Source organism: Stenella coeruleoalba (assembly GCF_951394435.1).
Source record: "Stenella coeruleoalba genome assembly, chromosome: 1".
NCBI lineage: Eukaryota > Metazoa > Chordata > Mammalia > Artiodactyla > Delphinidae > Stenella > Stenella coeruleoalba.
Genome location: NC_137169.1, coordinates 74995039 through 75015321, shown reverse-complemented (window position 1 = coordinate 75015321; position 20283 = coordinate 74995039). Strand labels below are relative to the sequence as shown.

The following is a 20283-nucleotide window of genomic DNA, read 5'->3' as shown; positions in this document are numbered from 1 at the left end:
AGTTTTTTGTTGGTAATTCGGATGTGGGTTATGAGAGAAATAGAATGATAAAGGATGACTCTAAGATTTTTGACTAAGGGACTAGAAGAGTGGAATTGCTGTCAAAAGAGATAGAGAAGCAAGTTTGGAGACAAGATCAGGAGTTCGGTTTTGGATGTATTTAATTTGAGATGTCTGTTAGGCATTCAAGTAAGGATGTCAAGTAGGTCATTGGCTACTCAGGAGTGTGAGGTCCTGGCTAGGGGTAAAATTTATGAAGTCACTTGCATATAAACAGTATCCAATGCCCTGAGACTGTTTAAGGCTATCTAAAGAACAGATAAATAAAGAAAAGAGAAGAGTTCTAAAAACTGTGCCTTAGAGCTCTCCAATGTTTACAGAGGTCAGGGAGTTGAGGGGGAACTAGCGAAGAAGACTAAGAAGAAGCTATCGCTGAGATAAGAGGAGAACTAGATGAATGTGGAGTGAAGAAAATGTTTGCCTGAGGAGCAGGCGATCTGCTGGGTCGATGTCAAGTTAGGTGAAGACTGAGAAAGGCTACTAGATTTAGTAACAGGAACGTCTTTGATGATATTCGCAAGAGCGGTTTAGAGGAATGGTAGCAGTTAAAACTGTATCAGGTTTTCAGAGAAAATGGTGGAGCTGGAGAGTTTCCACTCCCATTAATGAAGCAGGTAATTCAATTTGCCTGACGAAACGTTTTGAAAATTAAGTTAAAAGCATCAAATACTGACAAAGTAGTGAGGGACTTTCAAGCCAATATTCTGAAAAAGACAGCAGAGAGATGAACACATACTTAGAGCTACTTTTGCCCTGGGTGTGTTCAGAAACTGAGTAGTGCTTTTGGTCAAAGGTTGGAATCTGAAGTCCACAAAAGGTGGGGACTTAGGCTTTCAAAGGGCTCCACTTTAAGAGTAAAAGTAAACGGAAAGAAAAGATATTCGTACAGATTGCAGCCTAGCTTCACATCGTCAAGATGGCTCAGAAAATCTCAAACTGTGAACTTGGATTAAGATGATTGCAGACTGCTAGTAGCCCCTCATACCTGATAGAAACAAACAAAACTCTTCTATGAAAGATAATATCATCCTAGGGCTCAAATTATTTCCACAAATAATTTTTCAAATATAGTGCCCAGCACACAATCAATGATAACTAAGCACACAAGCTGACAAAACACCACGAAATGAGAACTGGCAGAAACAGCAGACAACAGAAGCTGACTCGAAAGAAAAAATAAGAGAGGAAAAATTTGAAATGGAAGGTTTAACGGACAAGGTAAACCTTATTTAGGAACACGGTTTATTCACAATAATGAGAGAGAAGGCAGAATACATGTGTGCTAGTACAGATAGATGGGTAAAGGTCATAAAGGGAGCTTATGTAAGTTTCCTTCAGTTTGCTTTAGTTGTCTCAGTGAAACTGAAAGGTTATCAGTCAAGAATAAGAATGAAGGAAAGGTATAGTTAACTTGAGAGGATAGGAAGAGGTTTCAAATGGTTAACTATGAAAGTGACAGAGGAAATGAACTAGGGAAACATAGTAGTACTGTCTGGCAGCCTTTCAAACATTTAAATTTAAAGTGAGGCCAGTCAGCAGAGTTGTGTTTTTCTCTAGGCACATTTAGTTGTGCAGGTACAGGCACAGATTAGGCACAAAACTGGATTTATGCAGGACTGGGATTTTATAAGACAAGCACAATGAAGGGCAAGAATGTTAAGGAAGTCTCTAAGGAAATGATCATAGCAAAGGACTGTGGGTTTTAAGCTAGGCAGGAAGAGAAGTGAACACATGATTACGAAGGACAATGAAAAAGTGGTAGTATCAATGGATAGTAGGTCCTAATGATATCAAAGAATTATTAGGGTCAGAACACTAGAGGGAATGAGCTGGAATGAGAAAAGAGGTGAAATCATGGAGGAGATCTAGCTGTAGGTAATAACAAAAACTAGGGTATGGCCTTATAAGTTAATGATTAAAGTAAACAGGACAGGAGAAGGGTACAAAAACGTTGGTGGGAGAGAGTTCGAGGCACTGAGAAGTCGGTATTGCAAATATCAACCATGTGGATGTGAAAATCACCAAGAATTAGGTTATAAATAGATTTTCTGAAAGTGATAGCTAGAATCATCAAAGAAATAAATTTGGTGATAGCAACAGGAAGAGGTAACAGGTGACACAGTGCAATGACAGCAATTTTACCACGGAGTGTTTTTAGGGAGAAAGTGGGGAGAACGGTCTGAAAGTGGCAACGAGGAGCAAGAAAGATCCCTTCCCCACCCAGGCACAATGCTACAGAGGCTGTGGCAGAACTTGAAAGAGCTGCAGGGGAAGCAGTGTTCTCAGAAGAGAGCCAATTTGGAGTTAGACCATTTAGGCCTATAAAAGACGTATTACGATATAGTGCTTTATCTGTAGCTCAGCATACCCTGAAAAAAATACGAAGCCCCTACCAGTTCACCATTGTACAACATAATGCCTGAATTCAAAGCATTCCACCCCATGTAACAATGAGACCTTGCTTGAAGGAAAACGTTTTATAAAGAATATATTCACTCACATAGTAGTAGGAAACTATTTCTTGAAAGAGAAGAGATGATGAATCAAGATATGACTGTAAGCCTGGATCAGATCCTGGTTTAAAAAAAAACAAAAACCCAGCTATAATTTCTACAAACTACAAAATGTTCAACATTCTGAGGAAATGGGAAAAAACAGGATGGAGGTGGTATTAGGATCTTTTTCACCCCTTTCTTCCATATTTCAATAGATCAGTGATTCTCCAGATATAGTCCGTGGACCAGAATTAGATGCAGATTCTCAAGCCCCATCCCAGATTTAATGATTCAGCAACTCTTGGGATGGAGTCCAGCTATCTGGACTGTCTGTGACAGTCCCCTACTCTTGGAAGTACCAATTCAACAAGTCTTCCCTTTGAAGAATTAGTAGAATAGTAGAGGGGAGAATAGTCGAGGATGTTGTGGAAGTCTAAAATGATACACCAGGTGAAGCCCAGGATGAGCTGGAGGAATCTTTGCTGTGGGATAGGAATGGAACAAACAAGGATTTCTACCTATTATAGAAAATGACATTTTACAAAGACTGTTTGATTGTCTTGCCTTTTTAATGCAAGAAGGCAGGGCCATCTCATTCAAAAATTCCTGCCCTTTGCGTTTAGAATAAGGTGCTATTTCAGTATTCTGAGCCTGTTATTCCGGAATTAAGACGCTAGCCCAGTACTTTTCAGTCTGAATATGTCTTGAAGTCTTTTACACACCATTTGATTCTCCTGGGCACTCAATGGAGGCAAAGGTTGGCAGGCTTACACTGGCTGTAGAGATTTCAGTTTTTTCCACTTACAGATCTGAAAAGAAAGCACAAAAATAACCATTTAATTGCACATTTCTCTTCTGGAAACAAAAAAATGTTTATTCCTTTTATTTTAATTATCAATATTACACATAAAGATATGTTTTTCCTCAGGGAGACTGAAGAAGTTGTTTCTGTTTTTTAAATATATATATTCATTTTTAAGCTCTGTAATGACATAGAACAAAAATACACATATATCCTATATTAATTTCAACTTTTCTATTAACTATGTAACTTTAGACAATTCACTTAAAGTTGCTGCGCTTATCTATAGAATGAAGCAACAGATTCAGCCATTCGGTTATTTTTTATTAAAATTATAAAATGCCCTTAAATTGATAGGTACGTGAAAAATACAGTATTTTCAGTATTGGTTTTACATAATGCTTGCAGCTTTCATTCTTTGACTAAATGTAAATATCTTTATAATCTAAGTTTTTTAAAAGGGAAAAGCGTGAAAAAATATATTGAAAGTATCATGATGATCTGTAAGGATAGTTCAAATATATTTTAGCATGGCATTTAAATATCTTTATGTTTTACAATAAATTAATAGGAAAATACTGGATTGATCCAAATCTTGGATGCCCTTCAGATGCCATTGAGGTTTTCTGCAATTTCAGTGCTGGTGGTCAGACATGTTTATCTCCTGTCTCTGTGACAAAGGTACGTTTTGAATTTAGTACTTGCCCACTATCAGTAAACAGTGATTTTAAAAATTCTTTCATTTTAAATAACTATGAGTTTTATGAATGGAAGCAAGATATTCTCTACCATATATGAGGAAGAAATTTTTTGTTTTTAAAAAATAATCCTGTTAAATCTTGACATTTTGATTATGTATTTTTATGACTGGCTTAGCTTGGCTTACTCTACTGACTATGCTTTTTAAATTCCTTTTAAAAATGTAAAACATATGTTTTTATGCACATGCATTCATTAGAAAACTCCCAAACAGCTGCAGTGTTTGTACTCAGTAATCAGTTACCTTAAGTTTTACTGAAAAAGACATCATCATGATTAAAAGAGGAATTTCACCACAAAGCTTGCTATTTTTGGTGACTGGGCACAAAAAAAAACCTCTCCTAAACATCCACTGGATATTATTTAAAATTTCTTACAAGCATAATTCTATAAACCAAATGTTTAGAATGAATGAAAGTTAGTTTGGTATGTAACACTGGATATTATACCAAGCATTTCTAAACCCTAAAGCTTAGTTCTACCTACAACATGTACTGAAGAAACTAAAACTGCATTTCTTTCTTTTTCTGGTTAAACTACCTTGGCCTTCCCAAGAACTTTTCTCATTGACAAAGAACTGATACACGGACCTATTGTGTGTTTTGTCCACCACAGAAAGGCAGCAGCTAAAATATGCAGTGTGTCAGTCCCTCCCAGCTGCTTATCATTAGACTGCCCTCTCCTCCTAAAACGCTCCCCTTCGTTAACTAGGGTGTTTCACCAGCTCATCTCAATAGCCATTCACCACTGTTACCCAAAGCAGAGGAGGGGCGGATTCTTATGTTCCTATGGGATCTGTGGAACTAATGAGGAGCAGCATGATCGTCCTGCTTCCAAACTATGCACGATCATCCTCACTCCCCTGGGTTTAGCCCAGGATTTTTTTTTTTTTTTTTTTTTTTTTTTTTTTTTTTTTTTTTTTGCGGTACGTGGGCCTCTCACTGTTGTGGCCTCTCCCGTTGCGGAGCACAGGCTCCGGACGCGCAGGCTCAGCGGCCATGGCTCACGGGCCTAGCCGCTCCGCGGCACGTGGGATCTTCCCAGACCAGGGCACGCACCCGTGTCCCCTGCATCGGCAGGCAGACTCTCAACCACTGCGCCACCAGGGAAGCCCCAGCCCAGGATTTTTATTTGGATTATCGTGGAAGAAAAGGGGAGACTGGTGTGCAAAGAAGACAGGATCAAATGAAGGAGCTGCACTCCAGTTCTTTCCTTGGCTGAATCAATTCTCCCATCTCTCCTATGCATAAACGCAACCTGAGAAAGACTGCGCAGGTAGTGGAAAGAACAGCAGACTTGCAATCTGGAACCTGGATTCTAATTTCTTTTCCCCTACAAACCTGGGGAATGATGCTGTGAGCCACCAGAGAGCCCACTCTGTGCCAGGTGCTGTGCTAGCTAAATGACAGTGGGCACCTCACATCCTCATAACAACCCTGTCATGTCGGGGTTATACCCAGCTTTACCAACAAAGAAACTAAAGCTCAGAAAGGCTACATACGTCACAGGTTTGTGGTTCTCATCTGCAAAATGAAGGAATTTGAATTACTTCAGCTCTAATATTCCTCATGATGATCCTTCCATGTTTTCATCTTTATACTCTTCCTTTGCCTTTCCTTTCTTTCCCTGAAGTTTTGCTTTTTTGTTGTCATTTTATTTTTTTTCCTTCTCTGTTACCTCATAACTGATATTTCTCTGATTTTGTGTTTGGAGATTAACATAAATTCCTCAGTAGGAACTACTTCTATTCATTTATGTTATGACCATTCCCATGCTTGAATAATGCTAAAATAATAATGATGGTGATGATGATGATGTCTAAAGCTATAGAAAAATCTGTTTCCTTGTTCAAGCCTAGAAAACGTGCAGTCATACTTCCTTGCTCCAGTGTTGCCCTATATCGTTCACTTTATTAGTAAATACTTGCTCACGCATTCATTCATTCATGCAATAAACATTTACTGATGACTCACTGTATGACTGAACTGCATTAGGGGCTGGCAACACAAAGACTAAGATTCTGTCTTTGTCTGTAAAGGCTCTCATAGTTAAAATTAATCAATTTATTAATACAACTTTTAACTTATCTTTGGAAACTCAAAAATAAATCTTCAAATGAAAGTATAGACAGAATTTCAGATTTTTATGAAAAAATTTTAAGCAATAATCAACAACAAATTATTAATGCATCTTAAATAACATTATGCAAAGTATCTCCTTTTTTTTTGTTGTTCATATCTAGTAGCCTAGTAGTATGCTAAAGCCAGCTCATACTGCTCAGGAGAGCCTATTATTAATGTCTCTTGTGAACTCCATGTTTAATGACACTACCTTGATAGCCTAAAACCAGCCATGGTGGGAGTATTTACAACTCCCACCATAGGGGTGGAAATCAGAAAATGCTATAAATCAGGGATTCCCCCCTGCCCCACCCCTGGCCTGTCAAAGACTTTCTTCAGGTTTCCCCAAACTGTAAGGCTTTCAATTGCCATATCTTATAACTTGCATATTGTTTCAATGACATTAGTTGGAGTTTGGAGTTGGAAAAGTCCAGATGAACTTCCTTCATTTACTGAGCTCAGAAGCCACCCATATCATCACCATTCATTGTCTAAACACTCCAGTGTGGACAAGTGCTCAGACAAGTGGCTCAGGATTGACTATTGGTTTCAAGGGATGGAATAGCCAGATTTTCGAAGAAAACACTCTACTTGAACCTAAAGTGCTTTCAGATGACTGCAAGGTAAGGGAATGGCACTTTTAGAATTGTTCAATATAACTAACGTAAAATTGATAAAACTATATAAAATTAATATAATGAGTAAGACTTTAATTGCAAACCACAGATACAGAAGGGTAGTAAGTTTTAACGTGCCTGATGTGTAATAACCGTACATTTTTCAGAGTCAATTATTTGCTTATATCATATCAACTTTTGTCACACCCATTGTTCATCCGTGAAGTTTTATATGCAAAACAGGTGTTAATACATAAATTTAATTTTTATTCCCCATATGAAATAATTATATCATAGATCGATGGATGGATGGATAGATAGATGGCAGATAGGGCATATAGACAAATGATTTCTTTCCTATATTTTTAGCACTGTGATTCTGCATCTCATTACATCATGGAAGGCAGGTTATAGAGGCAAGTCAGCTTTATTTCATTTTGTCAGTCCCTATACCTGATACCAAATAATGGGCATAATGGCAGATTGACTGACCCTACAAATCTGTATTTGAATCACAGCCCAATTTTCCTATTAAAATTAAATAATAGTGAAGAGTCTATAATTTTAAAACATTACGTTGTGGAGTAGGTGTCGCAAACTATAATCCACAGACCAAATCTAGCCCAGCACTCGTCTTCGTACATATATGCTACTGGAACACAGCCACACTCATTCGTTTGTTTATTATCTAGGGCTGTTATCACACTACAATGGCTGAGTTGAGCAAGTGTGACAGAGACTGTATGGCCCACAAAACCTAAAACATTTATTATCTAACCCTTTACAGAAGAGTTTGCTGACTCCTGTTATATAGTATAGGGTTGTCCCCTTTACATACATCCTAATTTCTTTAAGTAGCTCGGTTTCCTGTTCTGGTGTACTATGAAGCCCATGATTTAGGATCTCTTACCATTTCTAGGGTGCTTTACTTTTTCACATTTCATATAAACAGCTCTTGGGTATTTGAAAAATAAACAGCTCTTGGGTATTTTCAGATAAACAGCTCTTGGGTATTTGAAAAATAAACAGCTCTTGGGTATTTGAAAAATCATAAGCAAACAGAAGTATACAGCTCACTCTCTATAGGTGAAGAGATCAGTATTACCAACAAATTAATTTAACTTTCACAATTTTGTCCTGAAACTTTTAGTGACTCACTACTATCTCTGAGACACAATCAAAACTCATCAGCTCTTTATTCAGCAGTTAGAATAGTCAGGCCCCAAACCTACCTTTCTACCTTTCACTGACTGTGTACCCTAAAGTGTGGTCCACCTGATCTATTTATAATAATAATAACAAAAACAACAATTCCTACTACTAATTATTGGAGACTTATTAGATGACAGGTACCATGTACTGCATACATTATTTAATTATAACAGCTTTGTGAAGAAGTTCCTATTAGTATCATTTTATAGGTAAGAAAGTGAAGGCACAGAGGTTAAGTAACTTGTTCAAGGTCATACAGCTAATTAGCAGAGGAGCAAGAAATCAACCCCAGGTGTGTAGAGTTCCAAAGTCAATGCCGTGCTACACTGCTAGGGACTTTTAACTGAAGACTCATTTAATCCACACAATACTGTGAGGTAGGTTTTTATTCTTCCCATTTTATATGTGAAGAGAATAGCTCTACTTGGGTTTCTATCAAAATCTGTTCCAAGTCAAAATCTGTGCACTTAAACCCCATGCTAGGCTTATTTTCACAACCACATTCTACTTTTCCAACTTTTTGTTTTTTTCTATTCAGGTCATTCCCTTTCTCTGAAGTGCCGTTCTCTACCCCTCTAACCAAGTGGAAATTGTAGGCAAACTTTAAGACCCATCTTAAATTCTGAATTCACAAAGCTTTCCCTGACACTTCCAGTTGGAAATGAGGGACTTAGCACTCATTGTCAACATTATTTATGTTGCATTTATCATATACAGTCTTATATTATGGCTGTTTCTCCTCTCCCCAACTAAATTTATAAGTTGCTAGAATTCAGAAGCCAGAACTAATTTATTCATCTTTATATTTTCCAAGCACTGTAAGGAAATGAAGGATTACATCTTATTCAACTGTGCCAAATGTACTTAGTGTTCAACACATATTGTTTGAGATTTAATGAAGTTAATCTGACAGTGTCTTACACAGGGAACTCTATTCTAGTTATTATACCAAGCTTGTGACTTTGGTAATTTATCTTCTGTGAGCTTCAATTGCCTTAACATAAAATGGAATTTATAGTTTAGATAATTTCTAAAGCTCCTTCAAACTTTAAAATTTATACCATGATAATTCTGTGAATGAGTAAATGAATAAACTCCTGTTTAAAAAGCTTCACAAAACTAGTCAACTGTGTTTCTCTATTTTGTCTTCTTGAATCTTAATCATGTAACAGTTTTTGATCCATAACAGAATTTACCAGAAACAAAAGAGCATAAGTAATAAAGAGAAACAGAAAGGCCTAGAAGGAAAGGAAGAGAGGAATGAAAGAAACTATATAAACAGTAACCACAGAATGGAAAAAAAGAAACCTAAAAGATGATTCAATGTAATTATAATTTACTTCTACTGAAGTGATTCTGCTTATTTCCTGCCTAAAGTACAGAGAGGTTGAGCTAGCTCATTCCCTTTCATCCAAGAAAAATGCCCATCCTGAAACATCACTCCCAAATAAAGGAACACAAAACAGATGGGTATTACTCATATTAGGAATAGTGCAGTTTTTAAATTCATATCTGGTCCAATGATCCACAGACAACAGAAGCAGAAACCCTCAAAAGAAAAATCAGAACACACAATGCCATTTAGAGAAAGGAATAAGCACATATTTTCAATTATTCATAGTAATTGTTACCGTTTTTTGAGCATTTACTCTGTGCCAGGCATTGTTCTAGGCACTTTCTGTTCATTATTTCTAATCCTTAAAATAAGTCTACATTGTCTATGAAGGACACTGTCTGCTGCTAATGAAACAATTAATTACAGATTAAAGCATTTCATTCTTATTTTACAGATTCAAGATGGCAGCTGGCATACAGCAAAATTCCTTTTTCACACCCAGGACCCTAATCAACTTCCAGTAATTGAAGTACAAAAACTTCCTCATCTCAAAACTGAACGGAAGTACTACATTGAAAGCAGTTCTGTATGCTTTCTCTAAAGTCTCTGAATTAGTTCAGAATTCATGCTGTTGGCCAGGTAATTGCTGCAGAGGGAAAAATATAGACAGAAAGGTACTATTGGATATTATGAAATGCATGGAATAAAGCATTGGCTAAATCTTAAAGAATCTCAGGAAGAAAAGACTTCCTCCTAAGAAGGAGACGAGGCATTTTTTAAAGGACTATAAGTATTTAATTCTTTAAAAAATTATATTGATCTGAGCTTTCTTAGAGAATTCCCTAGAACTGAACATTTATAAACATGGAATTCTTCAGGATATTCTATATTTTTTGACTGTCTGAGAGCAAAGTACCCATTAGACAGCTGGAGACGCAAAGCACTATGGAGCAATACTGGCTAATGCTCCCAAACGTGCGATGCTTCTGTCTAAAAATTGCAAGCCACAGTCTGATATGTCTTATTTTCCCAAATACTAAGCTGTATTCAGGTCCCCAGTGGGCATATACATCTTAGCCGGTGATACACTACCTCTTACATGTTGCCTTTTTGTGTTGCTTGATGCTCTTTCTAAAACAAGGTGCTTGTGGCTTTCATAGACTATTTCTTTATTCGTCTTTGTCATTCTTTAAGAGTGTATGTACTGGTTACATCAAGATATATTTTGGTTGTTAGTACTTATTTTAATTTGTTTGGTCACATACTTAATAATAACAAGTAAAACATTATTTATGTGAAGTCCTTGTTTTATTTTAAAATTCTCTTTGTGGATATTAGAATCAAAGCCAGCACACTGTAACCGGTGCTTAAGCACAAGAGAATTGGGAGGGTTTTTTTTAACTGTCTTATTTTTAAATTGCTGTAAAAAATTGTAGGCCAGCTACATCCAGTAGTAGGTTTGGGTTAGAGTTTAGGGGTTGTGATATACTATTTTTAAAAATCCATGATCATCTGGGATGATATTTTGTGTATATATATTTTGTAAAGTTCTAATTAATTCAGCAAATCTTTTGAAATTGCTGATGTTTTAAATTATAAAAACTTTATATTTCTGCTTCATAGAAATTACATGTTTTTGTAATTATTCATTGATTTTCTTTCACTGTTCTTAAATTTAATGTGTTGGGACCTAAAAGAATTCAATTTACCAGTCTTTAAAGTAACATTCAGGAAAACAAAAACAGTCCTTTGCTATTTAAAATAGGCTCAGCAAGTTCAGACTTTCCTTGTTGTCAGAGAAGTGTTAGTTAAGTATTAAAAGAAAAATATTATACCTTTTGGTATATAGAAAAGCATGTACATCCATTATAAACATACTATTAGCCACAGCAAACCACACTTGCCTATCTATAATAAAAATGTGCTTTAAAATATTTTTTGGTGGTATTTGTTTTTCTTCTTATTTTTACCATATCCTTTTATTATATATGATAGCCCTTCTGGCATAGACCTTCTGTACTATATATTACATTACCAGAAAGTACCTATTGCATACCTATAAAAGGATTATAGGGCCTATTTCCTACTTGTACAAAATGAGGTCATGGCACAGAAATAAACTCTCTCATATATGGTCTACTGATTTCCAACAAGGGTGCCAAGACCATTCAGTGGAAAAAGTACAGTTTTTTCAACAAATAGTTCTGGGAAAACTGGATATCCACATGCAAAAGAATGAAGTTGGACCCTTATCTTACATCATACACAAAAACTGACTCAAAATGATGAAAACTATTACTGTAACCCACATTTGGAATAATATCAAAAATTTAAAAAAACACTTAAAATGGATCAAAGTCCTAAATGTAAGAGATAAAACTCTTAAAAGAAAACTTAGGTGAAAGGCTTCATGACATTAGATTTGGCAATGATTTCTTGGAGCTGACACCAAAAGGACATTCAACAAATGAAAACAATAAATTGGACTACAGCAAAATTTAAAACTTCTGTGCATCAAAGGGACACTATCAAGAGAGTGAAAAGACATCACACTGAATGGGAGAAAATATTTGCATATTTTATGTTCGATAAGGGATTAATATCCAAAATATATGAAGAACTCTTAAAACCCCACACAAAAAACAAAAAAAACCCCCAAGCAACCCAATTTAAAAATGGGCAAGGGACTTCCCTGGTGGTCCTTCCCTGGTGGTCCCACAGGTAAGACTCCATGCTCCCAATGCAGGGGGCCTGGGTTCAATACCTGGTCAGGGAACTAGATCCCACATACATGCCACAACTAAGAGTCCGCATGCTGCAACGAAGATCCCGCGTGCCACAACTAAGACCCAGTGCAGCCAAAATTATAAATAAATAAATAAAAATGGGCAAAAGACTTAACAGACATTTCTCTGAAGAAGATATACAATGGCCAACAAATGAAAAGATGCTCAACATCACTAGTCATTAGGTACAAATCAAAACCATAGTTAGATACCACTTTGTACCCATTAAGACGGCTATTACCATTCCCCCCAAAAGAGGAAAATAACAAGCGCTGGTGAAGATATGGAGAAATTGGAACCCTTATACATTGCTGGTGGAAATGTATTATGGTATAGCCACTGTGGAAAATAGTTTGGCAGCTCCTCAAAAGTTAAAGATAGAATTACCATATATGACCCAGTAAGTCTACTTCACATATATACCCAAAAGAATTGAAAGAAGGGACTCAAACAGATACTTGTATACCAGTGTTCACAGAGGTATTATTCAGAAGAGCCAAAAGGTAGAAACAACCCCAATGTGCATCAACAGATGATATGATAAAATATGGTAGGTACATACAGTGGACTATTATTCAACCTTAAAAAGGAATGAAATTCTGATATATGCTCCAACATTGATGTACCTTGAAAACGTTATGCTATGTGAAATAAGCCAGACCAAAAGGGAAAATACTGTATGATTCCACTTATAGGAAGTACCAAGAACAGACAAATTCATAAACCAAAAATACAATAGAGGTTACCAGAGGCTGAGTGGGGTAGGAATGAGGAATTGTTGTTTTTTAATGAATATAGAGTTTCTGTTTGGAATGATTACAAAGTTCTGGAGATGGGTGGTAATGATGGTTGCACATCAATTTGAATACGCTTACTGCAACTGAATTGTACACTTAAAATGATTAAAATGACCAATTTTATGCTGTATACTTTACCACAATTTTTTAAGTGGAGCTATGGCAAAGATGTCTGATTTCCTGCTTGAGAAACACAAATGTTTTTTAAAAGGAGCCAAGACTGATTCTAAATGAAAGAACCCATAGTTTATACTCTAGTTTCAGTTCATATGCTGTACCTTCTGTTTACCCTCCCCCCAAAAAAAAACTTATATCACAGACATAAATGAATTTCCTAGGTATCCTAGGTATCATTTAGGAAATATATATAAAACAGAAATTCCTTACTTTGTGTTTGTTTTGTTCCTGAAATATTAAATTTAAAGCAAATTTTAATCAACTTATTTATATGCAGTATAGTCTGGTGTTTTAAGAGTACTCTGAGGGTAAGCTATGTGACTTTCCGTGTATTATACATTCTTCATTGCCCCAGTTTCTTCACTGTAAAATGGGGACAATAAAAGTAAAAATCTATATTAGTTAGGGGTTCTCCAGAGAAATAGAAACAGTAGGAGAGATAGACAAATGACAGATAACAGATAAATTGATGAGAGATGACTAGACAGATATAAAGATATAGATTTAATATATATAATATACATATAACATTACATAATAAAACATGTTTTAAATATATACTATATTTAATATGAATATATTAAATACTTAAATTGTAATTAAAATTATATTAAAGTTAATATATTAATAATATATTAATTATATATATTATATGGAGATTTATTATGATGAATTGGCTCACATGATTCTGGAAGCTGAGAATGTCCCACAACCTGCAAGCTAGAAACCCAGGAAAGCCAGTGGGGTAATGCATTTAAGTCTGAAGGGCTGAGAACCAATGGTTTAAAACCCAGTCTGGGGGCTACAGAAGATGAGATGTCCCAACTCAAGCATGCAGACAGAAAGCAAAGAGGGGCAAATTCCTCCTTCCTTTGCCATTTCTACTCAGGCCCTCCACGGACTGGGTAATGCCCACACACATGGAGGCAGCATTTTACTTTACCAAATCTACTGGTTGAAATCCTACTCCCATCCAGAAACACCCTGTCAGACACACCCAGAAATAAATTTTAACCTGGTCACCCTGTGACCAGTCAAACTGACACATAAAATGAACCATCACACTATCTTACCTGGAATGAAACAGAAATGTAGTTCTTTCTGTAGGAAGCAAAAAGGTGGTTTTCTCATTTGGTAACTTTGCAATAAGCAAGAGAGCGAATGCCACTAATGGCAAAGAAATGATTTGAGCAGTAGGAACACGTGTTTGGAAGCAGGCACTCTGGCAAACCTCACTTTCTGACCAAAATGTATGAGTTTGGCCCTCTCACACAAGACTAGCAGTTTCAAAAATAAGTGTTAAGCTAAGCCTTCAATGTATAGTGCTCTGTCCTATTAAAGCATAACTTTTCACTCTGACCTACACAGTAATTGGCTATGGTAAGTACGATGAAGTCATTGTCACCTAAGCCTAGGTACACAATTATGCAATCTGTGTGCTTTGGATTCAGAGTCCTGGTATAATTCTAAGCCAGATTAGACAAATGGCACCTCTGTAGAGAAGAGCAACTGGCAGGGAGTCCAAACTATCATCTTGGCTGTACCTAGCGGGGAAATTTTAGGACTGCACACAAGTACAAAAAATAATCTCACTGACAATCCACTAAAAATAATTTGATTTTGCTGGGTATCTAGTTCAGGACAAATTTAGAGTTGGAATCAAGAAAACTTCTCACTTCTTGAAGCAAACACTGGAAATCCAGTTTCATGAAAAAGACATTCTTCATTAAGGGATAAAGATCTCCCTCATCCATTAGAAAAGAAAAAAACTTTAGGGGCTCAAGATGGTGGAGTAGTAGGACAGGGAACTCACCTCCTCCCACAAATACATCAAAAATACGTCTACAAAGGTAACAATTCTCAAAGAACACCTAGTGAACACGAGCAGAAGACCTCAAACACCTGGAAGGACAAGAAAGAGCTCCAGGTAACTGGGAAGGACAAAAGGAAAAAAAAAAAAAGAGGAAGCGAGATGGGACCTGTGTCCCTGGGAGGGAGCTGAAAGGAGAGAAGTTCCCACACCCTAGGAAGGCCCCTCACCAGCGGGGAGATCAGCCGCGACAGAAAAGAAACTTCAGAGGCTCAGAGGAGGCCGCAACAACCAGTTTGTGGTAGGCAGAAGAAAGAGAGGCCTACAGACCTACACAGACAAGTCCGTTCCACTGCCCTGAACGCCCCAGTCTGAGACACGCAGCTGCTAGTATGGGCGGGGGCGGGTGCTGGAACTCGGGATTTAGAGGATAGACACGGGGAGGGGCTGGCTGCTGGCTGCACTGAGACAGCCTGAAGGGTCTGGAGTGTGGTACAGCCGCAACTGGGTGTGTTCACGTAAGAAGCACAGGCCTGCCACAGAAGCAAAGCGCCATTGTTAAGTGGCATGCAAAGGGAGGGGCGGGGCTGCCATTACAGCCTCCTTCTCTATGCGCGGGCTCCCGCCTCCGTGGGCTCCAAGGGAGTGCACCCCAGCCACCACCTCAGCCGGCTCCCACGCCACGCGCTGCCTCAGCAGGCCCTGGGAGCAGACACCAGCAGGTTCCCCATATGCAGACGTGAAGCTGAAACTAGAGCTGAGCCATGCAACTTAGGATGCAGGGCTGAAATCTCTTCCTATGGCTGCATGAGCCATGGATTTACACCTCTGCCGCCAGCTTTGTAAATTCAGCACCTGTGAGACACCTGAACAGACAATGGGTGCTCCCGCAGCTGGGACAGGTCTGGCCTTCACAGCTGTGGGCTTTGTGGGCATGTGCACACGGGGGCTGGGCCAGGCCAGGGTCTCAGCTGCCTCCATAGCTCCCAGAGCAGGTCCAGGTGCACAACTACTGCAGTCCTGGGACCTGACTTCAGTGAATCTGTGCTGGTGGCCTTGTGAAAACAACGCCTGAAAGACACCCAGGGCTGATTGCCAGAATTTCCACAGTTGAGGCAGGGCCAATGGCAGTCCAACAACAGTGTCCTCTGTGAGCCCACACAATAGGTGAAAGGTGACACAGCAGAGGATACGCACTGGTGAACAGCTCTGGCGGAGGAATACTCAGCAGCTTCTCTTAGTGGGAGTACTCTAATCCCACCTACCTCACACTGCAGATCAGAAATACAGCTCAGAAATGTATCTGGGGGCTTCTACTCCAACAACTAGGGAGCAGACCCTGCCCCTGACAGGGCAGTGACAACCACAGAGCCAACAGGAGGTCCCACTCAATATCCAGTGCAGGCTCTAGTCATCACAACGCCAGTCACACTTCTTATCCAGGGGATAACGACCAGCATACACTGAGGAAAGAGGCAGCAGCATTCATACGAAAAACAGTCCTCACACACAAAAAAATAGTCAACCCACACAGGCTACACGGGGACGATGCCACATAAAACAGCCCTCCAAGACCACAGTAGATAAGTGTTTCTCCTAAACTCATAGTGCAAGAGAAATCTAAATATTTATATCCTTCTAAGAAGCAGATGAACCACTCCCAATTAAAAGATCAAGAGAATTCCCCTGAAAGAACAATGAAACAGACCTCTTCAGTCTAACAGACGCAGAGTTCAAAAAGGAGATAATGAAAATACTGAAGGAATTAAGGAAGGCCATCAACAGAAATGCAGATTACTGTAAAAAGTAACTAGAGGGGACCTTGAAGATGGCGGAAGAATAAGACGCGAAGATCACCTTCCTCCCCACAGATACACCAGAAATACATCTACACATGGAACAATTCCTACAGAACACCTACTGAACGCTGGCAGAAGACCTCAGACCTCCCAAAAGGCAAGAAACTCCCCACGTACCTGGGTAGGGCAAAAGAAAAAAAAAGAAAAAAGAGACAAAAGAATAGGGACGGCACCTGCACCAGTGGGAGGGAGCTGTGAAGGAGGAAAAGTTTCCACACACTAGGAAGCCCCTTCGCGGGCGGAGACTGCGAGGGGCGGAGGGGGGAGCTTTGGAGCCGCGGAGGAGTGCACAGCAACGGGTGCGGAGGGCAAAGCGGGGAGATTCCCGCACAGAGGATCGGTGCCAACCGGCACTCACCAGCCCGAGAGGCTTGTCTGCTCACCCGCCGGGGCGGGCGGGGCTGCGAGCTGAGGCTCTGAGGCCCGGGTTTAGGTTTCGGACGGAATGCAGGGAGAGGACTGGGGTTGGCGGCTTGAACATAGCCTGAAGGGGTTAGTGCACCACAGCTAGCTGGGAGTCCGGGGAAAACTCTGCACCTGCCGAAGAGGCAAGAGACTTTTTCTTCCCTCTTTGTTTCCTGGTGCGTGAGGAGAGGGGTTTAAGAACGCTGCTTAAAGGAGCTCCAGAGACGGGCGCGAGCCGCGGCTAAAAGCGCGAACCCCAGAGACGGGCGCGAGCCGCGGCTAAAAGCGCGGACCCCAGAGACGGGCGCGAGCCGCGGCTGAAAGCGCGGACCCCAGAGACGGGCGCGAGCCGCGGCTGAAAGCGCGGACCCCAGAGACGGGCGGGAGACGATAAGACTGCTGCTGCCGCCACCGAGGGGCCTGTGTGCGAGCACAGGTCACTCTCCACACCCCTCTTCCGCGGAGCCTGTGCAGCCCGCCACTGCCAGGTTCCCGGGATCCAGGGACAACTTCCCCGGAAGAACGCACAGCGGGCCTCAGGCTGGTGCAAAGTCACGCCGGCCTTTGCCGCCGCAGGCCCGCCCCGCACTCCGTGCCCCTCCCTCCCCGCCGGCCTGAGTACGCCAGAGCCCCCGAATCAGCGGCTCTTTTAACCCCGCCCTGTCTGAGCAAAAAACAGACGCCCTCCAGCGACCTACACGCAGAGGCAGGGCCAAATCCAAAGCTGAGCCCCTGGGAGCTGTGAGAACAAAGAAGAGAAAGGGAAATCTCTCCCAGCAGCCTCAGAAGCAGCGGATTAAAGCTCCACAATCAACTTGATATACCCTGCATCTGTGGAATACCTGAATAGACAACCAATCATCCCAAATTAAGGAAGTGGACTTTAGGAGCAAGATCTATGATTTTTTTCCCTTTTCCTCTTTTTGTGAATGTATATGTGTATGCTTCTGTGTTAGATCTTGTCTGTATAGTCTTGCTTCCACCATTTGTCCTAGGGTTCTATCCGTCCATGGTTTTTTTTAAAAATTTTTTTTCTTAATAATCAATTTTAATTTTAATAACGTTATTGTACTTTACCTTCGTTCTTTCTTTCTTTCTTTCCTTCCTTCCCTCCTTTAGACAACGAATCATCCCAAATTGAGGAGGTGGTCTCTGACAGCAAGATTTATGATTTTTCCCCCTTTCCCTCTTTTAGTGAGGGTGTATGTGTATGCTTCTGTGTAAGATTTTGTCTGTATAGCTTTGCTTCCAACATTTGTCCTAAGGTTCTATCCGTCCCTTTTTTTTTTCTCTAAATAAGAATTTTTTAATTCAATAATTTTATTATACATTATTTTATTTTTACTGTATCTTCTTTCTTTCTGTCTTTTTTCCTTCTTTCCCTCCTTCCTTCCTTCCTCCCTCCCTCCTTTCTTTCCTTCTTGCCTTATTTCCTTCTTTGCTTCTTTCTTTCTTTCTTCCTCCCTTCCTTCCCTCCTTTCCTTCTTTCTTTCCTCATACTTCTACTAATTCCCTCTACTTTTTCTCCCTTTTATTCTGAGCCGTGTGGATGAAAAGCTCTTGGTGCTCCAGCCTAGGAGTCAGGGCTCTGCCTCTGAGGTAGGAGAGCCAACTTCAGGACACTGGTCAACAAGAGACCTCCCAGATCCACATAATATCAAACGGCGAAAATCTCCCAGAGACCTCCATCTTAACACCAGCACCCAGCTTCACTCAACGACCAGCAAGCCACAGTGCTGGACAACCTATGCCAAACAACTAGCAAGACAGGAACACAACCCCACCCATTAGCAGAGAGGCTGCCTAAAATAATAATAAGGCCACAGACACCCCAAACACACCACCAGACGTGAACCTGCCCACTAGAGAGACAAGATCCAGCCTCATCCACCACAACACAGGCACTAGTCCCCTCCACCAGGAAACCTACACAACCCACTGAACCAACCTTAGCCACTGGGGACAGACATCAAAAACAGCAGGAACTACGAACCTGCAGCCTGCAAAAAGGAGACCCCAAACACAGTAGGATAAGCAAAATGAGAAGACAGAAAAACACACAGCAGATAAAGGAGCAAGATAAAAATGCACCAGACCTAACAAATGAAGAGGAAATAGGCAGCTTACCTGAAAAAGAATTCAGAATAATGATAGTAAGGATGATCCGAAATCTTGGAGATAGAATGGACAATAGAATGGACAAAATGCAAGAATCAGTTAACAAGGACCTAGAAGAACTAAAGATGAAACAAGCAACGATGAACAACACAATAAATGAAATTAAAAATACTCTAGATGGGATCAATAGCAGAATAACTGAGGCAGAAGAACGGATAAGTGACCTGGAAGATAAAATAGTGGAAATAACTACTGCAGAGCAGAATAAAGAAAAAAGAATGAAAAGAACTGAGGACAGTCTCAGAGACCTCTGGGACAACATTAAACGCACCAACATTCAAATTATAGGGGTTCCAGAAGAAGAAGAGAAAAAGAAAGGGACTGAGAAGATATTTGAAGAGATTATAGTTGAAAACTTCCCTAATATGTGAAAGGAAATAGTTAATCAAGTCCAGGAAGCACAGAGAGTCCCATACAGGATAAATACAAGGAGAAATACGCCAAGACACATATTAATCAAACTGTCAAAAATTAAATACAAAGAAAGCATATTAAAAGCAGCAAGGGAAAAACAACAAATAACACATAAGGGAATCCCCATAAGGTTAACAGCTGATCTCTCAGCAGAAACCCTACAAGCCAGAAGGGAGTGGCAGGACATACTGAAAGTGATGAAGGAGAAAAACCTGCAGCCAAGACTACTCTACCCAGCAAGGATCTCATTCAGATTTGATGGAGAAATTAAAACCTTTACAGACAAGCAAAAGCTGAGAGAGTTCAGCACCACCAAACCAGCTTTACAACAAATGCTAAAGGATCTTCTCTAGGCAAGAAACACAAGAGAAGGAAAAGACCTATAATAACGAACCCAAAACAATTTAGAAAATGGGAATAGGAACATACATATCGATAATTACCTTAAATGTAAAT

The 20283-nt window shown here is 39.7% G+C and overlaps 1 protein-coding gene and 1 long non-coding RNA gene across 2 annotated transcripts in view; one reads left to right on the top strand and one right to left on the bottom strand.

The window, feature by feature from the left end:
* COL24A1 (collagen type XXIV alpha 1 chain) overlaps positions 1–11162 on the top strand; it is a 542658-nt gene extending 531496 nt beyond the window's left edge. Inside the window, exons 60-62 of the mRNA XM_079924384.1 lie at positions 3929–4038; positions 6644–6859; positions 9856–11162. Of these exons, the coding sequence (XP_079780510.1) occupies positions 3929–4038; positions 6644–6859; positions 9856–10002 (473 nt within the window). The 3' untranslated portion in view covers positions 10003–11162. The remainder of the gene's footprint in view (positions 1–3928; positions 4039–6643; positions 6860–9855) is intronic.
* Positions 1–20283, bottom strand: part of LOC307187935 — a 72957-nt gene that overhangs the window by 9022 nt on the left and 43652 nt on the right. The window contains exons 2-3 of the long non-coding RNA XR_013828761.1: positions 3278–3364; positions 2561–2634 (exon numbers count right to left, since the gene is read on the bottom strand). This is a non-coding gene — a long non-coding RNA (uncharacterized lncRNA). The remainder of the gene's footprint in view (positions 1–2560; positions 2635–3277; positions 3365–20283) is intronic.